We start from the raw sequence: 22,281 nt of genomic DNA on the forward strand, positions 1-22,281 counted from the left end.
AAATTCATAGTTATTCACTACCTTTTATCCCCTTCCCTTGACCCCAAATTTTTGACATCACAAATTCAATCTGTCTCAATACTTGAGAGACTTGAAAGATAAACTGTCCCTCTCTGAACTGGTCTTGGTTTTGATGGCTTTCATTGAGACTAGTAGTATTTTATTCTATTAGTTTCTGTCTTAATATTTGGTTCATCCAGTCTTATTTTATACTCCTTCTCTGCCTTACTCATATGTTTTCTCGATACATCAGCTTGTTAGAATTCATCTTCACACAGTAATAAACTACTGTATTTGATAAGCTTTCAGTCTTGGAAACTTGGATCATCCTGCACCTTTAGCTCTTTTTGCCCATCAGTTTTGCAGACAACTCTGATGGTGCCATCCCACATTGTAATGAGTAGATTTGTTATTTCACAGTACAACCGGAAAATCTTTGTCCTTCTGTAACAGTGCATTACCAGAACATTACCCAGGAAGCTTAGTGACAGGACAAATTAGTGATCTCCTCGCATTGAAATTGAACTTGTTTCCTTGGTAGTGCTGAAATCTTCCAATATGGGAAAACTAACACGTTTGCCATATTTTTGCAAAGCAATGTTATATTCAGTGTTTCACCTTCCCAGAGGAGTAAGTCATTTCAGAAAGCAGTTTCTGAAGTCAATCCTAGATTCTTGCTGATTAATGTCTCTCACTTTCTTGACTAAGATCAAAGTCTATGCAAGTTTAACTTGTGGGATCAGTTCAGTTGGAAATAATGAATGGCAGGAAAGTATGTCATAAATAGGAATTGTCCATAGCTCCTCAGAGGTTCCTCACTGATGGGCAAAATATAAATCAGGAAATACTGGAAGTGTGTAAGTGCACAATAATTGTCACAGGTGATTTTAAACTGCATAGTGACTGGTTACAAATCAGATGAGTAAGGGTAACATAGAAGAACTTGTACTGTGCATCAAGGATTTTTTTTGGTGCAGTACATTATATAATGTACAAGGGAACAGGCAATTTTAGATCTAGTAATGGGAAATGAGGTACGATTAGTAAGAGATTAATAATGGTCTGGAGATGGTAAATACATGGTAAAATTTCCAATTCAGTTTGGGGCAAGAGCCAGTCTCTCAAACAGTATCCACAGTTTAAGAAAAGGCCATTAGAGAGGTATGAAATCATCCGAACAAGACTGAGAAAACAGCTTAAGGGAAGGTTAATGGATGACTATGGCAGACATGTAAGCAGATGATTCATAGTTCTCAGCAAACGTTTGCTCCAGTCAAAAAGAAAAGGTTTCAATAAGAAGGATGAATCAAAATGGTTAACAATGAGGTCAGGAGAGTATCCAATCAAATTGGAGGCAGTTCAGAGAAGGTACGCCACGATGATCCCTGGTTTTGAGGGGCTGTTTTATGAAACAAAGGTTAAGCAGGTTGGGACTTTCTTCAATGGAATTTAGAAGAATGAAAAGTGATCCCATTGTAACAAATAGGATTATTAAGGGACTTGACAGGGTGAATGCTGTGAGGATGTTTCTCCTCATGGGAGCATCTAAGATGAAGGGTATAATTTAAGAATTATGGGGTGACAATTTAAGACTGAAAAAAGAAGGAATTTCATCTCTAAAGGGTAAAATGTTTTTTGAACTTTTCACAGACAGCTGTGGGAGCAGAGTCCTTATGTATATTTAAGGCTAAGATAAATAGATTCTTGATCAGTAGTGGATTTAATGGGGAAGGGCAAGAAGATGGATGTGAGAAATGTTGCATCAGCCACAATCTTATTGAGTGGTGGAGCAGGATAAAAAGGCAAAATGGTCTACTCCTGTTCCTATTTCTTAAGGTTATGGTCAAAGTGAAGGAAACTAATTGTAGGCCACAGTGTTAGGAGCGTAAGAGGGGAAAAAGGCCGCAGGAAAAGAGATTGTTGATATCTACTCACTCATTTGTTTGCCGGCTACCCAGCATCAGCTTAATTACCACCTTTTCCCAGCTGCTTCTAATTCTGAACAATTTACAGGATTTGTTAGCAGTTTGAGAGGATGAGGTGGGTGAGAGCTGTTGAATGGACATGATCTGTGCAGCAGTGAGAGTTTTAGTCTATGAACCTTGGCGAGACGTGTTTGCAGTGGCAAAGTTAGAGAGTGAGTGATGGCTTGTAAATGTGAGGAAGCAGATAGGATACTGGATCTTGCTGGCACTGCTTGAGGAGCTTAGAAGGTCATTGACCTTCCCGCTCTGCTGGGCATCCTGGTTCACCAGGAAACCCACAAGTGAAAGAGTTTCCCCACATTTACCCTCATGAATCGCTTTTAATTTTACCATTAAACAACTCTATCAGACAAAAGAATCACAGCCTCTTTAATCTTTCCCTGTTTGTTGTATCATCTCAACTGTACTTTTCCTCACATCTCTGTAAATTTTTTCTCAACTTTCTCCATAGTTCCAAACACTTTTTGCACCAAGTAAGCAACACTAATTGTGGTCTAGCCAAGATTTTGTGCAAATTTAACATTAGCCCATTCTGATCTTGTGTTCTAAAAATAGTTTTTCATTATTTATAGCCTTATAAACTTGTAAGAAATCACACAACACCAGGTTATAGCCCCAACAGGTTACACTATAAATTTGTCCACGCCAGTCCAACACTGGCTCCTCCACATCATTACAAACTTGTGCCCTCTCTTTTAGTTTTAATTTGTTTTTTCTCTCCAGTTAGTTTCTTAAATTTCAAGGAATATATGGCCTCTAACAAAATGAACCACTTAACTGTATTGAATTGAATTTGTAATTTATCCACCCACACCGGCAAACTATTATTCTGTTTATTATCCTGTCTTAGTAAAGTCCTCCACATTATGTCCTCAATTCTGTCATTGTAACAAATGCTTCTTGGCTGTCTGCTCCCTATTTCTATTAGCTCATGGGCAGCAGGCAGTGATGAAAAGCTGTTGAAAGTTGCATAGCAATATATTTGATGTTAATAGCCAAACTGGTGGATAAGTATACTTTAAAATCTGCAAATGGCTGTGTACAGTCCAGATTTGATTCCTAAGCATTCCAGCTCTATTGTCACAATCATTTTAATAATGACAGGTGCCATACTTAGTTTCTATGCTTGCGGGTTATCTGACCATAAAACAGTAAAAATAGACTATAACAGTAGAACAATAAAAAATTAAGTATTTATAATTTCAGATGTCTATGTTTTTTAATTTGTAAATATTCCTCAAAATATTTCCATATGACAATGGCAAGATATTTTTGGTGCAAAACTTTAAAAATGTAATTTTATCAGACTGTTATTGACTTATAATGGCAATTTGGTACAAAGTGAATTATATGTAAATACACAAAGGAAAATACATTCCAAAACAATGATTTGTACAAGTATTATTTGCTGATTTCAAATTTTTCGTTGTAGAGATTTGATGGACTGATTAAATTCTGAACTAGCACAACTTTATTCACAACTTCAAAGTAGCATTTGAAATTATTTGCTGCCAAAGAATAGGGGATATGTCAAATGTTGACAAAAACACATTAATTAATTCAGCTTGGCAGGTCACCTCTAGCCAATCTGGGAGGTGTTTTATTTCTTCATACATTTATAATGAAGTACTACGCTAGCCTTCACATTGATTTAAGTTAGAACCCGACTCCAAATAGCTGTGAGACAAAAGTGCACTAAGTTTTCAGGTAAAAGGAGATCTGTGACTTTCACTACATTAGGGGCTTGAGAAATATTGTGATAATCTGTCCTTTTCTTTCAAATACAGACTGAAATATGGTTTAGATTTTGAATTTTTATTAAGATTTCCCACTTATAGTTTTCCATTACATCTATAGTTACATGTCAATATCTCACAGATGTTCCATGCACTTTGCAGTACTCAACCATTTAGGCGTGTATTCTTTTCTTGCAACTGACTTGAGTAAATGAAAGTAGTTTAGACACAAAATTCTCGTGTAAAACTCTGTAATGTTATTTTAGGTAAATACATTTTTGTTGTTTATCATCATTGGCAGGATAGCAGCATCTTTGTGCCTACACACTAATGTGAACATGGAATCACTTGCTGTATTAAGAATACCTGGAAGGTTTTTAAAAATACAACGTACACAGACGTTGGGAAAGTAGACTGAAATAAGTCCAATGTTGTGCAGGTTAGATGGATAGGCCATGCTAAATTGCCCGTGATATCTTGGGATGTTTAGGCTATGTAGATTGGCCATGGTAAATGCCAGGTTACGAGGATAGGGTGGGGGAATGGGTATGGGTGAGATGCTCTTCAGAAGGCCGGTGTGGACTTGATGGGCCAAATGGCCTCTTTCCACACTGTAGGGATTTGATGATTCGCTGAATATTTGAGGCACACAGAAGAAATAAAAGTTGTTGTTGCAGGTTTCCATTTGACCGCTGTTCTCATGGAGCCAAATGCCAATAGGCGACTGCTCTAATTAATTACACTTTTGTTAACATCTAAGGTTAGAACTGCTTTGAAAAACCCAACACTTGCTGTACCAGGAGTTACATTTCTGAATTGATTAAATGAGTACTTACGCAGGGTACTCTGGGACTGAATTCTTAAAAGCTGGAAGGTCTTTTACATACTCGTTATACAGCCACTTCACTTTGAAGTGTAGATTCATGTAATCTGCGCTTTTGCAGAGTCTGTGCTTTTCATGTTCTGAAAGGCAAAAATATGATAAGTTTGTAAAGAAATTACAACGTTTTGCAGTAGAATGAAAAGTTCCAATTGTTTTCATTCAGAGTTGCCATGCACGTATTTGTAAATGCAACAAATTTTCTGCATCACTTACATTTGTTTTGCTACAATTATAGATCACATTTCATGGTGAAGTACCTCAGTGTCTTTTGCAATTGCCAGTGAGGAAATTGTGTGCCCAGAATATTTAATACTCAATTTAATACCTGCTTAATGTCATGCCCTTGATGACCTACTGTATTGCTTTTGGTTTTCATACAAAATTTAATTAAAACATGAACAGTCCAAAAATATTTGGTAAGAATTTTATAGGTGGCAGATTTTCCTGTCTCACCATGACAAGTCCTGATCGCAACACTCAACAAGGAGAAAACAGCAGTAAGGAATGTCCCATGTGCAAAGGGGCCCATTAAAGAACAGCTTGCCTTTCTTACCCGAGGTTCCACAATTAACATCACTATGAAAAAGGTACTGAGCAAGCTATTGAGATTGAAGCTAGATGACTCTCCAGTGCCCGATAACCTACAGCCTAGGGTTTTAAATGAAGTTGCAGGAGGGATAGTGGATTCATTGGTTATATTTCAAAATTCCCTGGATGCAGGAAAGGTTCCAGCAGATTGGAAAAATGCTAATATAACTCCCTTCAAAAAGTGAGGGAGACAGAAAGTAGGAAGCTACAGACCAGTTAGTTTAACATGCATCTTTGGGAAATTGTTGAAATCCATTGTTAAAGAAGAAATAGCAGGGCATGTGGAAAGTCAAAAAACAATCCATCAGAGTCAGCATGGTTTTGTGAAGGGTAAATTATGTTTGAATAATTTGCTAGAATTCTTTGAAGATTAACAAGATTTTTAATAATGGGGATTCTGTAGATTTAGTATATCTGCCAAAAGGCATTTGATAAGTCTTGCAGAGAAGTTAACACACAAGGTAGGGCCATGAAGGCTTAGGGTTAGTTTATTAGCTTGGATAGAGGATCAGCTAATAAACAGAAAGCAGATAGTTGGGATAAAGTTGACTTTATCTTGTTGGAAACATGTAATTATTGGAATACCACAGGGCTCAGCCCTTGACACCCAACTATTTACAGCCTATGTTAGTTTCTTGGGTGTAGGCATAGAAGGTACCAGAGCTAAATTTGTAGATGACACTAAAATAGGTGGGAAAGTAAGTTGCACTAAAGAATAAGAAATTTACAAATGGCTATGGATAGGTTAGGTAAATGGGCCAAAGTTTGGCAGATGAAGTGTAACAAGGACAAGTGTGAGGGACCTCGTGCATGTCTTGAAAAAAAAAGTATACAAGTAATAAAGAAAGGCAAATGTCATTTTGACATTTCTTGCTAAAGGAATAAAATTTAGAAGTAGGGAAATATTGCTGCAACCACACAAGGCATTGGTGAGACTGCACCTAGAGTACTGAATGTAATTTTGGTCCCCTCACTTGAGGAGAGGTGGAGTTGCATTGGAGGCAGTACAGAAGAGGTTTACTGGATGATTTCAAAGATGAGGTGCCTGTCTTATTAAAAGAGATTGAGCAGTTTAGGTTTCTGGAGTTTAGGAGAATGAGAGGAGATAGAATTGAGGACAAGATGCTAAAGGGGTTGACAAAGTAGATGTAGAAAGGATGTTTCTTTTTGTGGGGCAATCTAGAGTGAGAAGTAATAGTTTTAGGCTAAAGGGTAGCAGATTTAAAACAGAGATAAGGTGAAATTACTTGTCCCAAAGGATCATGAATCTGTGGCACTCATTATTATAGAGAAGTATTTGCTGAGACACTAAGTAAATTTGAGGAGGCGATAGATAGTTTTTTAATTAGGAATGAGTTGAAGGTTTATGGAGAGTGGGCAGGAAAGTGGAGCTGAGGCTGAACTGAGATCAGCCATGACAGTATCAAATGGCAGAGCAGGCTCGAAGGAATGAATTTTTTTCTCCTGCTTCTAGTTCTTATGTTACGTCTAAGATGGGAGACCTGCCAAGTTTGTCCTCATCCATGAATAGGTGGTCACTTTGGGCCTCAACTGGAGTATAGGCACATGGGAAGATGCTTGCCACTTCCCACCCACTGTAAAATTGTAGCTAGGTTGGTGACAGATGGAAGCATAGTGGGAAGGCCATCCACAGAACTTTACATAGTAATCTGCCTGCTCATCCCCTGTCAAAGCATGATAACATAACTCTTTATAACTGAACCTGTTTGACACTGAAAATAACTGGTGCAAGAACACAGCAAAAAAATTCCTTGGATGAGGCTAGCTTTTGTTTGGCAGAAATAAATGAGAGCTCTTAGAGGCAGCGTATGAGCTGGCAAACTAGGTTAGAAACATGGAACTGAAAAATGCATTGCTGGAAAAGCGCAGCAGGTCAGGCAGCATCAAAGGAGCAGTAGAATCAACGTTTTGGGCATATGCTGCTCCTTTGATGCTGCCTGACCTGCTGTGCTTTTCCAGCAACACATTTTTCAGCTCTGATCTCCAGCATCTGCAGTCCTCACTTTCTCCTGGAAACATGGAACATCATGTAAATAGTGCAGGAGATGCTAGAGATGTGTGTGTTTACCCCAGAAGTGACCAAACCCTGGGGGTGCTATTGGCTGATCAATTGTAAAGGAACACTGAAAGCTACATGACTAGATGTGTCATTCCTCACAGTAATATGGCACTGTGTAGCCACACCATTCCACAAAGTATACAGAGTAGATCAGGGCTCCTTTCTGACAACATCGCCTCCACCTATGAGTATCAGTCTTTAGGCATGCTACTACAAACCCCCTCTCCCACTCACATTACTTTAAACAGTTGTACAAACTATTTAAAATAAATGTTTGAAGTATAATTTGGCTGTTAACTCATGCTTAATTTACTTTGGATCCAATTTGTGTTAAAGTTATAAAAAACTATAATCTTTTTGCAAACTTATTCATTCGTGAGTCTAGAGTAAATTTAACTACTTCGGTTTACAATTTCTCTGTTGTAACAGCATTTATTCCAAAGTATTCTCTCATAGAATCTGATTTTTCTGACAAATTGTTTGATAAGGCAAATATCACACAAATTTATATCAGTGTTTTAGTTATATAACCCAATATTAAATCATTTTCAACACCACAAACAAGGCAAAAACAACATTTCTTTTGGCTTTTGATTATTTTATGTTATTTATATTTCAGGATAACTTTAGGGTTCAGAACAATTTAAAATGAGAAATGTCTTTTCTATAGCTTATGTGGTTAATTCATTGAGTTGATTTGCTATAAAAATAACAATTTTTAAATAAAACTGGAGATTAAAACAACTTTCTTTTAAAAAAAAGGCCAATGTGAAGGGTAGGCTTTCAGTAAAAGAATTTACTGCTATGTTAATGCCTTAAAGCAAAAAACTGCATGCCTGGCCAAGAATGTTTTTGAAGGTTAGTAGAGATGCAGTTTATCAAATAATCCAATTAACAAGATAGTCCCAGGGTTGCTGCAGCCAAAGCTGAGCCAACTGGGGACTGCTGCCAGTGGCATTATTTGTCATCGGAATGTCGAGATCTCCTGTCTCCCAGCTTGCTAATTGAAGTAAATAGCTATTTCAGGCTTATGTGAATGGAATCTCATGATATCCTTCCCTTTAAAGCCACTTATGTTAAAGGTTATGCCCTATAACGTAAATGCTGGCACTCTTTGATTTTCTGCTTTCTTTCTGAAACATTGATTCGAAGTGCCAGCCCCAATCCACCCATAAAGTAAAATCTGACTAATTTATAGCTTGTTTTCTAGACCGTTGAAAATTGCACTACATTCTTTAAGACTATTGGGAAACCACTTTAAGCAGAAAGTGCTTTCCTGGTCTTCCTCTTGCAGTAAAAACACGTTTTCCGTAATGAGCAATCTTTCATCATCACAAGGTTGCAAGTAATTTAGCATTGCAAAATACATACATGGTTCTGAAATGATCTTTATTTATACCAAGGCAATTTCCACCTGGGCTTTGGGCAGAGGAAATTAATCCTGTGTTGACAAGTTTTGAATATTTTTATGTTGTTGACTTCATTAATCTGTTCACAGTTAAAATTTAAAATAGAAGTGAATTAGACTAGTATTTGTGACATCTTGATTTTGTTGAAGTATTAACATTCTAATCACATGCTAGCCATAATTAATCAGGATTCTTCTAGACTAAATCATATTCAGTATGACTCAAATAATTAAATTCTAATTCTTCTTAAAAAGCTTGAATAAAATAGATAATTACATTCTCTGAAAAAAAGATAAAAGTAGTAAAACTGCAAAGTGGTTAGTGGAAACTTGATTTAACGACAATATTAATATAATCAACCCTTCATATTGAACATTTATTTTGAGATTTTAGATCTGTAACCATGAAGTAGCAGATGGCAATTCCCAAAGATCCATGGTCTAATTGCTCAGTCACTACTGAAGCGAAGAACTAAAATGCTACAGATCTTCTGCCACTGGCAATGAAGAGACAATAAGATATTCCATTCACTTTAACCCTTTTCTATTTGTTTGAAGTGGTAAAATGATGTTCAACTACCACTGCAGAGAAAACAATCTTTTTCTATTGATTGCTAATATCATCACGAAGCATATTATAAACTTAAAATAACTTGTAATGCGCTTTATGTCATAATACCTCATTCACCAGCTTAATAATAAACAGTTCTTAAAGTATTTTAAATTATTTGAAATTTAGTATAACTTGGTTTGAAGCCAATGATAAATCTATCACCAGCCTGAAATAGTCATCCTTACTGATATTAAACAATAAAACTCTTGTATAATGGCAATAATCTAGTTAGTGTCTCTGGAAATAAGATTGGATTAGTCAGTGAAATAGATGTTGTATTGTATGCTCAGCTATCAGTTCTAATTGCTTAACATTATCAGCATTGTGTACTTCCTGCAGTTTCCAGAATATACCTAAGCAGCAAGATCTGGGTGGCACCATGATTAGCACTGCTGCCTCATAGCACCCGGCATCCAAGTTTGATTTCAGCCTTGGGTGACTGTCTGGGTCTGGGTCCCGATGGGCCACATGGCCTCTTTCTGCACAGTAAATATTCTATTATTCTATGATCTTCAGAATGTTTTTGTCTGGAAAGTTTTAATTCAACATATGTAGAAATAATCAATTATGTTATTTATACCACTACTACTGCATTGATACAAATATATTTCAGATATCATTTAGAGTCAGACTAATATCTGCTTCAATTGCTTTTATATTGGTCTATTTTTAGTTCAGGCTTTGGAATTCCTGTACCTATCAGCCAACGTTTAGTCTATACAGTTACATTCATTTCCCATAGCTTGTCTGCAAGCTTGTCAATCCTGCTAATGGATTTGTAACAGTATTAATGCTGGTTGCTGGCTCTCAGATTCCAAACTAAAAGACCAACTTTAAATGAAATGGTGTAAAAATGTTGTCAGTTGGCATTCTCATCTCACACCATTTTAAATGTTCTTTGTGTACATTTTAAACTAATGTCTGTTGCAACTGTTAAAGCTTTGTATAGATTTTTTTTAATGCAATGAAAAAGTAGACACTCCAATGTATACTTTTGTTGTATTAAAAAAAAATCATCTTATGTTTAGTACTAAAATCTTCAGTCACGACTCTTACCTGAGGAATGAGCACTAGGTAATTAAACTTAAGTATGCGGAATGAACATTTTACAGATAGTGATGAAGCCAATAATTGCTGGATAATTATAGCCCTAGTTGTCGCACTGTATCTTGAATTTAAAGGTGCTTCATAAGCAGTTTTCCATCTTGAACTGAGCAAGGTTAAAACAGATGAGCGCTACAACAATGCAAGTTACTCAGAAATTATTTGATATTTACAAAGTCTAAATATATAGCCTGGGGGTGGCAATTTTCTGCTCATTCAAATGGCCTGTTCAAATGTTGCTGATTTTTCAGATTATGGATGATTAGCCAGGTGAATACCTGCTGGAACGCTTACAGCAGGGATCTGTCAAAACTAAGCTTTTTTGCAACACTTTTCCACAAAATTGTGAAGAGATAAAATGGTCCACATCTTTAGCTAATAGCAATGAAGAGTAATGGAAGAGCATTATATTTTTTCCATTTACTTTAACACAGTGTGATTTTTTTTGGCATTAACAATTGAGATAAAAATTGAATACAGAAATGGAAAAACTTCTTGTTTTCTTTCAATCACACTTATGCAAAAAGTTTATTTAAAATGCAACATTCTCAGTGTTAGGGAGTAGAAAACATTTGCAACAGTACTGCTGGTATTATTTGCCAATCCAGGATAAACAGTATTGAAAGAAAACAGAATGATAACAGAAAAAGCAGGTTGGCGAAGTGAGGACTGCAGATGCTGGAGATTAGAGTCAAGATTAGAGGGTGCTGGAAAAGCTCAGCAGGTCAGGCAGCATCCGAGGAGCAGGAAAATTGGACGTTTCGGGCAGGAGCCCTTCATCAGGAATGATCTCCCAACAGTCAATTTGATACCTGATTGATTAGTTGGCTGAAATGAACACTCATGGGGCTAATCAGAAATTCCAGATATGTGGATCAGATATTTTTTTCTTAAAATCAATATATGCACGAGGACAGGACATTGGAAATAGGAGACAGAATATGCCAATAAGCTGAAATGAGTCTGATCCACCAAACCACCATTGATGGCTGACGTTCTATCACAGCATTATTTTGCCTGCACTAACCCATATTCCTCGATATTTTTAATATCTAGTGTATCTAATATGCCAGTAAAACTCCAGATACTGCATTAATAATTTTAGAGACACTAGCACACTTATAAAGTTTACAAGTGAATGGAATTTTGCCTCATTAGTCAACCATTACTTCATCAGCAATAACTCTTACAGTTTGAAGGCTCAAGATGAGTTGATTACCAGTGATAATTGGCTCTTGTACTAGATTTGCATGGCAGGTGGCTCTGAAACAATTGTAACAGAAGGATTAGGAGAATATTGGATAAAAATATTAATAGAACTGTCAGGGATTTGTCCAGGAGGTATTTAAGGAGACTTTTTATGGCTGTTTCTATTAAATGTTCTTAACCAGGGAATTTCACAATTTTCTGGATTTTCAAATGCTAATTTCTGATACTTCATTGCATCATTATGAATATTCAATGTAAGATTCAAATCTCTGAGATAAAATGATTGAGATCAGGTTCGGTGCTATTACTTGTTTTGTTCATCTTTCATTACATGTTGTATCCTACTGTTTGCACGGCACCAGGAATCCAGCTAGATTTCATTTTTTATTGTATTCCATAGGTGCAACATTAATTTCAAAACAATATTTTACACTTCCATTTTTTAATCAAAACATTCTTGTAAAGGATATTCTAACATATTTTGTAATATAAATATGCATCACTTGTATAATACTTTATGCCCAGTTGGAAGACTGGTGTAAAAACAAGTAATTAAGCTGCACTCCTAAATTACTACCACTCAAAATTACAACTTTTCATGTCACCACCGCAAGACAGTGCAAATCTTATGGAACATATTTGAAGTAACTACTTGAGACTGATGAGCAATAAATGAAAACATCTGCACCAAAATTACCATTTTATCTAAAGACATCAAAATCAGATAACTGAATCAGCTTCAAAGATTCACACATGGTAATTTCATATATTGGACAAGGAAGGTTGCCTGTGAGCATCAAGTTTGGAGTAGCAATAGATCTAAACTCAAGAATCTACAAATTTACTCCATGTTAACAGCTACTTTTGATCAACAAAAGGAGAAAAGGAAAGTGAATCTTTTTACGAATATTCCATTTGACGGTCAAAACCAAAAAGATAAATTGGAACAATATACACATTCCACATTCACTCTCTCACCCTAACCTTCGTTCAAAACCTGTTTTGATATCTAACAGCTAGACTTGTTCAATGAGCAGTGCAAGTCATAACTCTTCAGTGTCCAATTCTATAATTCATGAATTGAATTCAGGTATTTTTACAAATTTGATTCCTATGAGGTTACTGGGTGGTAATCTGAGGTGTCTAGACTTGTATCCTGCATCACACTCCCATTTAACTTCGGATAAATATGATATGACTGGTTGATTTCTGAGACTTGGTTCTGTTATTTGGATCTTGGTGGGTAATTTTGTGTTTAACTCAGTGGTCTGCCCCTGGTGTTGACAATCAGTGTTAACTGCTATAGGTTCTGGAGGCAGAGTCATACAGCACAGAAACAGACACTTTGGTCCAACTTGTCTGCGCTGATCAGACATCTCAATCTGACCTAGTCCCATATGTCAGCATATCCCTCTAATCCCTTCCTTTTTCTCTGAGTTTTAGGAATGTATTAAACCCTAACTTATTCCACTTTTCTTGGAACATTGCCATTGGATGGAGGTTCAGTTTCTGCAGAACTCCCGGCTCTGTACTTCCTGGACTTTCTTACATTATTTTATAGCTATGGGTCTAGCTCTTGTCCTTGTGTCTAGACTTCAACCAGTTTAAATTCAGTGGTCCTTCTTGGGCTAGCCCAAATCTCATGGACTTCTGTGCCTCCTATAGGGTTTCCAAATTTCTCCTGGCTCCTGACCTCTCAGCTGCTTCCTGTTGGTTTAATTTGAATAACTATTCCTGAGCCACTCCAAGCATCATGACTTTTACTGCCTTCTCAACCCTCTCCTGACAGCTATCCTAATCCACAGACATGCCTGAGCCGACACTGATCATTTTTAAAACTACAGACACTGATCTTGTAGTTTAAGCTTCTAGGGAATGCTGCAACTAACAATTTTACTTTGCATACCCTTGCAAAAGGAATTCGTAGATGGCTTCAATATGAATTGCCCAAACCAAAAGTGAGCTGCTCAAACCATTCATATACCAATTTTGGATGGTCAGGCTATTTCTTGAGGGTGCAATCTTTGTCTATATACCTCTTGCAGTAATAGGTACACACAGAGTTCCCTTTGCTGGCTCCTATCAAAGACTCTCTCCTTAAATAAAGTAAACTTTATGAGCTTTCCTCAGCAGCCTGTTCTAGAACAGCTATGCCTAATAAGGGACAGCCAGATCTAGTCCATCAAAATACGGAAGACATCCACTTCTCCTTCATCAAACTTAGAGGTTAAATGGGTAAACGTGAATACTTCAGCCGTCAAGTCTGAGCCGTATATCAGAAGATTTCTCAAAAGGAACCATCTCTGTTTCCTGCCATCCTCACTCTTTCTTTCTTCCTTTCCTAATCTTTTTTTCGCTTTCCTACCCCTCTTTCTATCTGAATTCTCTTACCCTTTGTTTTGTTGAAATTCCAGTTCTTACTTGGTTGTTCTAATTACTTTTTTCATTATCCTCAGTTTCCAGCTCTAAATACTTTGCCCATTTTGCAATTTCTGTGTTTGAAACTTTTGGCTGAAACTCACTGCTTAATGCTTAACTATCCCTTTTAATTCTAAGGACAAGGCTTTTATTTTCCATAGAATATAGAACAATACATCAAAGGAACAGGCCCTTTGGACCACGATGTTGTGCTGACCATGATACCAAATTAAACTAATCCCTTCTGCGTGCCCTTGGTCCATATCTTTCCATCCTTGCATATTCATGTGTTGACCTAAAAGTTCCCTAAATACTCCTATCGTGTCTGCCTCCTGCACCAACCCAGATTCCTATCACCCTCTGTGTAAAAAACTTGTCCCTTGCACCTCCTTTGAACTTTCCCCTTCTCACCTTAAATGCATGCTCCCTTGTATTAGGCATTTAAATTCTAGGACCTATGCACCTCACAATTTTATAGACTTCTAACAGGTCTATCAGCCTCTTCTGCTCCAGAGAAAACAATCTGAATTTTTTTAGCCTCTCCTTATAGGTCAAACCCTCTAAATCTAGGCAGCATTCTGGCAAACCTCTTCTACACCCCCTCCAAATGCTTTACATCCTTCCTGTAATGTGGTGACCAGAATTGAACACAATATTATATATGTCCTGCTCTATGAACGCAATAACATCAAACATGGACATCTTAGCACCATTACTGTATTAAAGGGTCACGAAAATGGTTTTACAGACATTTTAAAAAAAACTTTTGAAGGGACAATTTATTTCTCCACACCAATTCTTTCATTTGCATGTGGATATGTCTCAAATTAGCCACCAGATGTGCTGCAACCAAATGAGAGGAATTGGCTCTGCTCTTTTTATCCTAATTTGGATGGACTGCAACAATATTTTGCAAGCAAGTAGCGATCAGACTTCACCTAAATTTAATTAACTAGATAAAAAGGATTTCTTGACTGAATGGAAGATGAATTTTATTAAAATTACCCTAAAAATATATAAAATATGACATTAAATACATACACTCCACAGGTAATAATCTTTAAAAAAGTGGCGGTGCATACAGGAAAGTAAAAGTAGTTGCTGGTTTAAGTTTTTAACGTTTTATGCGAAAGTGTTATTAATCAGTCTTAAGTGTTTGTACTATATTTTAATAGATTGCAAAAGCCAAATAGTTACCTTTGAACTCTAATTTGAACTCTAGAGAAATTACATATTGTAAATCAAATGCAACCACAGATTGTTAACGTACATGCCAACAATTTATACATAAATACATTGCAACATGCATGTCATGGAAGTCCCAAGGTACTTCACAAGAAGATTTTAAAACTAAGTTTGGTACTGAGCCATGAGTCACATAGGTAAAAGATTACCAAAAGCTTGGTCAAAGAGATACAATCTAAGGAGCATCTTAAAAGAGGTAAGCAAGGTAGAGAGGTGATGGAGCTTAGGAAGAGAGCTCCAGAGTTCAAGGCAGCTCAAGGCTTGGGCACAAATGATGCAACAAATAAAACTGTCAATGCATAATGTGACATCAGTCCCAAGCCAGTTGATTGAAATATGAAATTACACATTTTTTTGATAATAAGAAGTTGTAGTCACATTTCTATTTGGAAAGTGGGTGGGGATTTGAGGGGTACAGGCCAGAAGACTCAACAGGTTATAAAACAACTAATCTAAACTGGGTCACAGTCCCAGAAAGCCAAGGCAGGTCTTCTAAAAAAGCCCTACTCAATGTTCAGCAGTTTCCATAGCTATCCCAAATTTGTGTCCAGGCCTGAAACTATCCTCATACCTCCCTCCCCTGAACAAATAGCTTTAAATTAAGGGGTGATAGATATAAAACAGATGTCAGAGGTAGGTTGTTTACTCAGAGTAGTAACAGCAACAACAGTAGACTCACCAACTTTAAGGACATTTAAATTGTCATATGGATGAAAATTGAATACTGTAGGTTAGATGGACCTCAGATTGGTTTTGCTTAAGTTTTGGACTTGCCAGCTGAAATAACTGCATAAAAGTTGGTATCCCAACACCAAGTTGCCCTTTACTTACACATGCATAGTGTAAAACACTGATCAAGCTAGCACAGAACTGGGTCCTAGAATGAGCAGAATCCCTGATGTCCCTGTTTATGTCTGTCAGCCAGGATTCCCTGATTGTGACAGGTTAACAACTCCAACCAGGGCAATATTCTATGAGGTCCACCTGGCTGACTCGGCCATTTCCACAAATGTGGGGGAGCTGCTGGCAGTAATTTCTGTTCTGGGCATTGCCCCAACAATGTGGCTACATCTGTATTCAATCCAAGCCACCAGTCATAATTTCTCACCAATATCTTCAGTTTGGAAACCCCTGGATGACCCTGATGGAGTTCAACCAGTATCTGGCAGCAATCTTTGCTTGAGTCAATCACTCTTGCTCCCCATAATAATATGCTGTCCTTTGTGGTGATCTGATATCATCGGGTCCAGAAAGGTTTCTATTCTGTTTGTGATGGAAATTTTGTTACCCCCATCACCACCAGCTGTTTAGTTTTGCCAGGACTGGATGCTTTTGTGTCCACAGTCTGATAATGTCAGTCATGACTGGAAGGGGTGTCCAAAAAGTTTAAAACCAGAATGGACTCTTCCAGTGGCAGCACCACCTATGCTCAAGGCATCTGCATTTGCCACTTGGCCTCCTGGACAGTGTCTCAACTTGTAATCGCGCACACTCAGAATAAGAGCCCATCGCTGAATTCGTCCTGAAACTATGGGCAGCTCTACCAGAGGTTTGTGGTCTGTTACTATCACACATTTATGTCCATAAACGTATTGATAGCACTTTCTCACACCAAAGATGACAGCCAAATCTTCTCTCTCTATCTGAGCATATCTTCATTCGGCATTAGCCCAATTCCAGGAAGCATAATGTATCAAGCATTCCTCTCTGCTGGGCCATTGGTGAGCCCATTTTACCTGGATATCATGTGGGGAGCATCGCATGTCAGCACCAATCTCACTTGGGATCATAGTGTGCCAACACCTTAGATGATGATAGCTGCTTCTTCACTTCCCTAAAGGCTACAACTTGGCTACAAGACCATTTCCAAGGCTGACCCTTTTTCAATAGCAGGTGTAAGAGTGCCATGATGGAGGCCAGGTTATGTAGGAATTTTCCAAAATAATTCATCGGCCCAAGAAAAGACCTAAACTCTGGTACAGACATGGGAGCTGGGGCACATTTGATCACATTCACTTTATCATCCATCAGGTGTAACCCAGTCTTGTCAACTCTGTAGCCCAAGTATGTCACTTGGGGTGCCTGGAACACACATTTTTCCCTCCTAAGGCATACCCCGACTTAGAGAAACATTTAAGCACTATGTTCAAGTTCTCTGAATACGCTTCCCAGTTATTCGCATGTCATCCAGATACATGATGACTTGGGCTAGATGTTGTAAAATATTCTCCATTGTCCGCTGGAAAATGGGACAGGCTGATGATACCCCAAACCGGGTGGCCTTTTAACCAGATGTCTATTTTGATTGGTTTGGATTTTGATGTTACTAAGCAATATAATTGTTATAAACCAACTATAGGATGGGCTTTCCATAATGTGCATTTTCCTGGATATTGATCTATGCATTCTGTTACTCAATTCAAGCCTTGTGGGACTCTTTTGCTGTCTCAAGTCTGCATACCAGCAGAAACTACAATGAGCTGCTGGCCCAGAACGTCAAGAAGATTTTAACCGTTTGGCTGATGCTTGGCTTTGGGGTTTTGCTGTGGCTGACTTGGGTCCCTCTGCTTAGGATATGTCCTGAGTGAGTGAAAGCAATTGCATAGCTTCAAGTGGTGTTTCTCAAGTTCAGTCAGCTTGGCGAAACATACCCGAAAACCCATAAGCTCCACTTGACACATTTTCAAGTCCAGCTGGGCTTCAGCTAGTAGGTGCTAATGGTCACATCATTAATCCCACATATTAAATGGTCTCTCAGCATCTCACTTAAGGTTAAACCAAAATCACATGCCCCAGCCAATTGTCTCAGCCTTGTCAAAAATCCTGATACAGTTTCTGCTGGTTATCAAATTGTCGGGTGAAACCGATAGCATTAGAGAAGTTTTGGGGTCATAATATTCCTTAGCTAAATATGTCAACTCTTGAAAGGGTCCTCTGGGAAAGTTAGGCTCCCCATAACCACAAAAGCTGCAAGTCCACATACTCTCAGGAGAATTACTGTTTACTTTTCATCTGCCCAATGGATTTGCCTGGAAAAAATAATGCATTCTTTCCACATAGTGGGCTTCAATGGCAGGATTGAATGAGTCAAGTTCATGCATATCCTCTGAACGCTGTGTGAACCTTTATCAACGTTCAAAAGAAACAGTGACAAATTATAAAAATTACAATGACTGATAAAGAGACTAACTGTTCAGCCAGTAATCAATACTCTCCTTGGAAAAGTAAATAGAAAACACATTTTTGGGATAATGCCCTGAATTTTGTCCCACTGTTGTCAATGAATCCAGTGGGCTTGAAAGAAGTTTGGAATCTGGTGTGATAAGGACACAGCCAAACCCAATCACAGGGCAGCAAGCTAATGGATATGAAACACCAGGTCTGCCTTGAGATCATTTGGCAGGGGCAGCTTTGGGTTCATGCAACCCACGTCATTTGATCCCCATACAGGAGAATGTGCCATATTTAAAGCACTCACACTTTACAATGTACAGTCACTTTAATGAGCATCCCTTCTGCCCTGATGCTACATCCTACTTCAGACTCTGTCCCTAAGAGTGCCAGATTATCAAACTTAAACACAGGGAAAGCAAATCTAAAGAACGTGTAATTCATTCTCTTGTGAATCAAAGGAACTCCTGCAGAGAGTGAAATCAGGCATATTTAAATGATTCGCATGCAGTGGACAGATTATTGAAGGCATGAAAGACTGATGTCAATTTCATTTAATTGGAGAGGTTTCATTAAATTCCAGTGAATTACAATTAATTTCAGTTTTGAATACTGTATTTATGAGGTTTTCATCAAGAACAAGAAAGTCTCCTGCTGATATTATTGAGAGTTATTTTGCTGCTGCTGGGGTTTTCACACACAACTGACTATCTGATTTTATAAACCTGTCCTCCACCTTAACAATGCCAGAAATCTCCACAAAATATAGCCCGTAATATTGAGATAAACTTGAAATCCAAATTGACAATGCCGAATAAATTGTTGCTGTCCCAGGGCAGTGATTTTCAAACGTCTTTGGCTGAAATGCCCCTTTTCAAAACGAATAGTCATCACATCAAATCTTACCTACATTATAAAATAATACTTATTTTATGAAAAGTGTCACCTGCAAAGAGTACATTGATAATTCTTGAACAAATATACTTGCTGCAGATACAGTAATCCTTGCGCTACTCTCAGCTTTCATTCATGTCCACTCCCCACGATGAGACATCCAGCATACTGTGCAATGGAAAACTGTAACATTTTAGGGATTTTATATCAAACCTTTAGTGAGAATTCCAGACCTTTGTGTCACAATTAGTGAGCTGTGAAAGAATAAATTTCTTTCAAGTCACAAATTTTCTTGATCAGCTGAATCATTTTTCATTTCCTGAGGTCTTCGAACATCCACTGCCTTACTTGTCCTTCTCTCTTTCAAGCACTCTAATTTTTGTCCATCACTTAATCTCCTACTTCTGTCCATCACCTAATCTCCTATTTCTGTGCCTTATTATCTTTTACTGGTTAATTTATTTAGAGTTTCTCATATATTTGATTGTCTGTTTTGAAGCCTTTGTAAATATATCTAGAATTAGACAGCAAAGCATACTGCAATTCTGTTTCTCTCATCCAATTGAAATCTACTTCAGGAGTTAATAGTTTTACTGGTCATTATCAGGAAACTGACTGTTGCAGCTCTGGCAGAGTATGTAACAGATGCCTGATACACAACCACCAGTGGATGATAGGAAAATTATTTTCACAATCTTGCAGTGTGTAATTAGCAAGTTGAAGTTTATAAATATAGCCAGTCTATTCCATCTGAACCCATCAATTCTACTGCAATAAATCCAGCCTGCGGTCGTGAGGGGTAGCTATGGAAGAGGAAGTGTTGGGCAAACTAACGGAGCTAAGGATAGACAAGTCTCCTGGCCCTGATGGAATGCAATCCAGGGTACTAAAAGAGATGGCGGGAGAAATAGCAAGTGCACTTGAGGTAATTTTCCAAAACCCGCCGGACTCTGGGGCAGTTCCAGCAGATTGAAAAACAGCAAATGTGACGCTACTGTTTAAAAATGGTGGTCGACAAAAGATGGGAATTATAGACGGTTAGCTTAACTTCTGAAGTGGGGAAGATGCTTGAGTCTATTATCAAGGAAGAAATAGCAAGGTGTCCCATTGGGCAGCCGCAGCACGGGTTCATGAGGGGTGGATCATGCTTAACTAATCATCTGGAATTCTAAGAAGACATTACAAGCAAGGTGGACAACGGGGATCCAGTTGATATAGTGTACATAGATTTCCAAAAGGCCTTCAAAAAGGTGCCACAGAAGAGGTTGCTGCATAAGATAAAGTTGCATGGCATTAAGGGTAAAGTATTAATATGGATAGAGGGTTGGTTGACTAACAGCTAGCAAAAAATGGGGACAAATGAGTGCTATTCTGGTTAGCAATCAGGAACGAGTGGTGTGTCTCAGGGATCAGTTTTGGGACTGCAATTATTCACAATTTACATAAGTGATTTGGAGTTGGGAACCACATGTAGTGTGTCAAAGTCTGTAAATAACATTAAGATAAGTAGCAGAGCAAAGTGTGCAGATGAACACAGATACTTTAATTGAGTGGGCAAAGGTCTCCAAAATGGAATACAATGTTAATAAACGTGAAGTCATCCATTTTGGAAGGAATAAGAGTAAAAAGGACTATTATTTGAATGGTAAAAAGTTGCAGCATGCTACTATGCAGAAGGACCTGTGTGTCTTTGTGCATGAATCACGAAAGGTTGGTCTGCAGGTACAACAGATAATTAGAAAGGCAAATGGAAATTTTGTCCTTCGTTGTTAAAGGGATTAAGATTAAAAGCAGGGATGTTATGTTGCAGCTGTATAGGGTGCTGGTGAGGCCACACCTGGAGTACTCCATGCAGTTTTAGTCTCTTACTTGAGAAAGGGTGTACTGGCACTAGAAGAGGTGCAGAGGATGTTCACTTAGGGGGTTGGCTTATTAGGAGAGACTGAGTAGACTGGGATTATATTCATTGGAATTAAGAAGAATGAGGGGGAATCTTATAGAAACATATAAAATTATGAAGGGAATAGATAAGATAGACTGAGAGAGTATGTTTTCACTGGCAGGTGAAACTAGGACAAGAGGGCATTGCCTCAAAATTAGAGGGAGCAGATTTAGGACTGAATTGAGAAGGAACTTCTTCACAGAGGGTTGTGAATCTATTGAATTCCCTGCCCAGGGAAGTAGTTGACACTACTTCAGTAAATGTTTTTAAAGCTAAGATAGATTCCTTTTGAACAATGAAGGAATTAATGGTTACGGTGAGAGGGTGGATTAGTGGAGCTGAGGCCACGAAAAGATCAGCCATGATCTTATTAAATGGCGGAGTAGGCTCAAAGGGCCAAATAGCCTATTCCTGTGTCTAGTTCTTATGTTCTTTTTAGCTCCCTGGCTAATCCTTACATACATTTGCTCCTTTCATCCCTCATGTTAATTTTTTTCCTCTTTGGCAGAACTTTGGTTAATATTCTTTCACTGGCTCATTGTTCTTGGAAATATCTTTCACTGCTTCATCGTCATCTTATTTGTTGAAATGGACCTCATCTGCAGACCACCACAGTATGAAACCAGAAATTGAATCACCCACCATGATAGACAGACCATATAAATTCTGGGCAGAGCACAACAACAGCACTTCATCCGGACATTATACAGTACTGAAGATGTCACCCAGCAGGGATATAAAACATTTGCAAATAAATCAGCTCATTAAACAGACCAACAATCCAATCTTATTTGTCTCTGGTGGTTGCCCTCTCTCTGACTGACTTGACAGTCGTACTCCAATTTCTGCCTCAGCTACAATCACCCAGTTCAGTACACATGGAGAATAGAATCCAGAACTTCTGATTAGTATAGGTTAGTTCTTTATTGACTGCTGTTCCATTAAGATTTTCAGGAAGCTTTAAATAATAGGTTGTACACTAATACGCTAGTCGTTTAGTGACAC

At 37.9% G+C, this 22,281-nt stretch overlaps 1 protein-coding gene across 9 annotated transcripts in view; it reads right to left on the reverse strand.

Annotated features, from left to right (window-relative positions):
* Positions 1-22,281, reverse strand: part of LOC122565310 (protein unc-13 homolog A) — a 431,554-nt gene that overhangs the window by 82,213 nt on the left and 327,060 nt on the right. For all 9 annotated transcript variants that reach the window (XM_087976053.1, XM_087976052.1, XM_087976055.1 and 6 more), the window contains one exon: positions 4,558-4,684. In XM_087976053.1, the coding sequence (XP_087832179.1) occupies positions 4,558-4,684 (127 nt within the window). The remainder of the gene's footprint in view (positions 1-4,557; positions 4,685-22,281) is intronic.

This window comes from Chiloscyllium plagiosum, unplaced genomic scaffold (genome assembly GCF_037043375.1).
Source record: "Chiloscyllium plagiosum isolate Xiang-an unplaced genomic scaffold, Cpla_swu_hap1 HiC_scaffold_28, whole genome shotgun sequence".
Taxonomy (NCBI): domain Eukaryota; kingdom Metazoa; phylum Chordata; class Chondrichthyes; order Orectolobiformes; family Hemiscylliidae; genus Chiloscyllium; species Chiloscyllium plagiosum.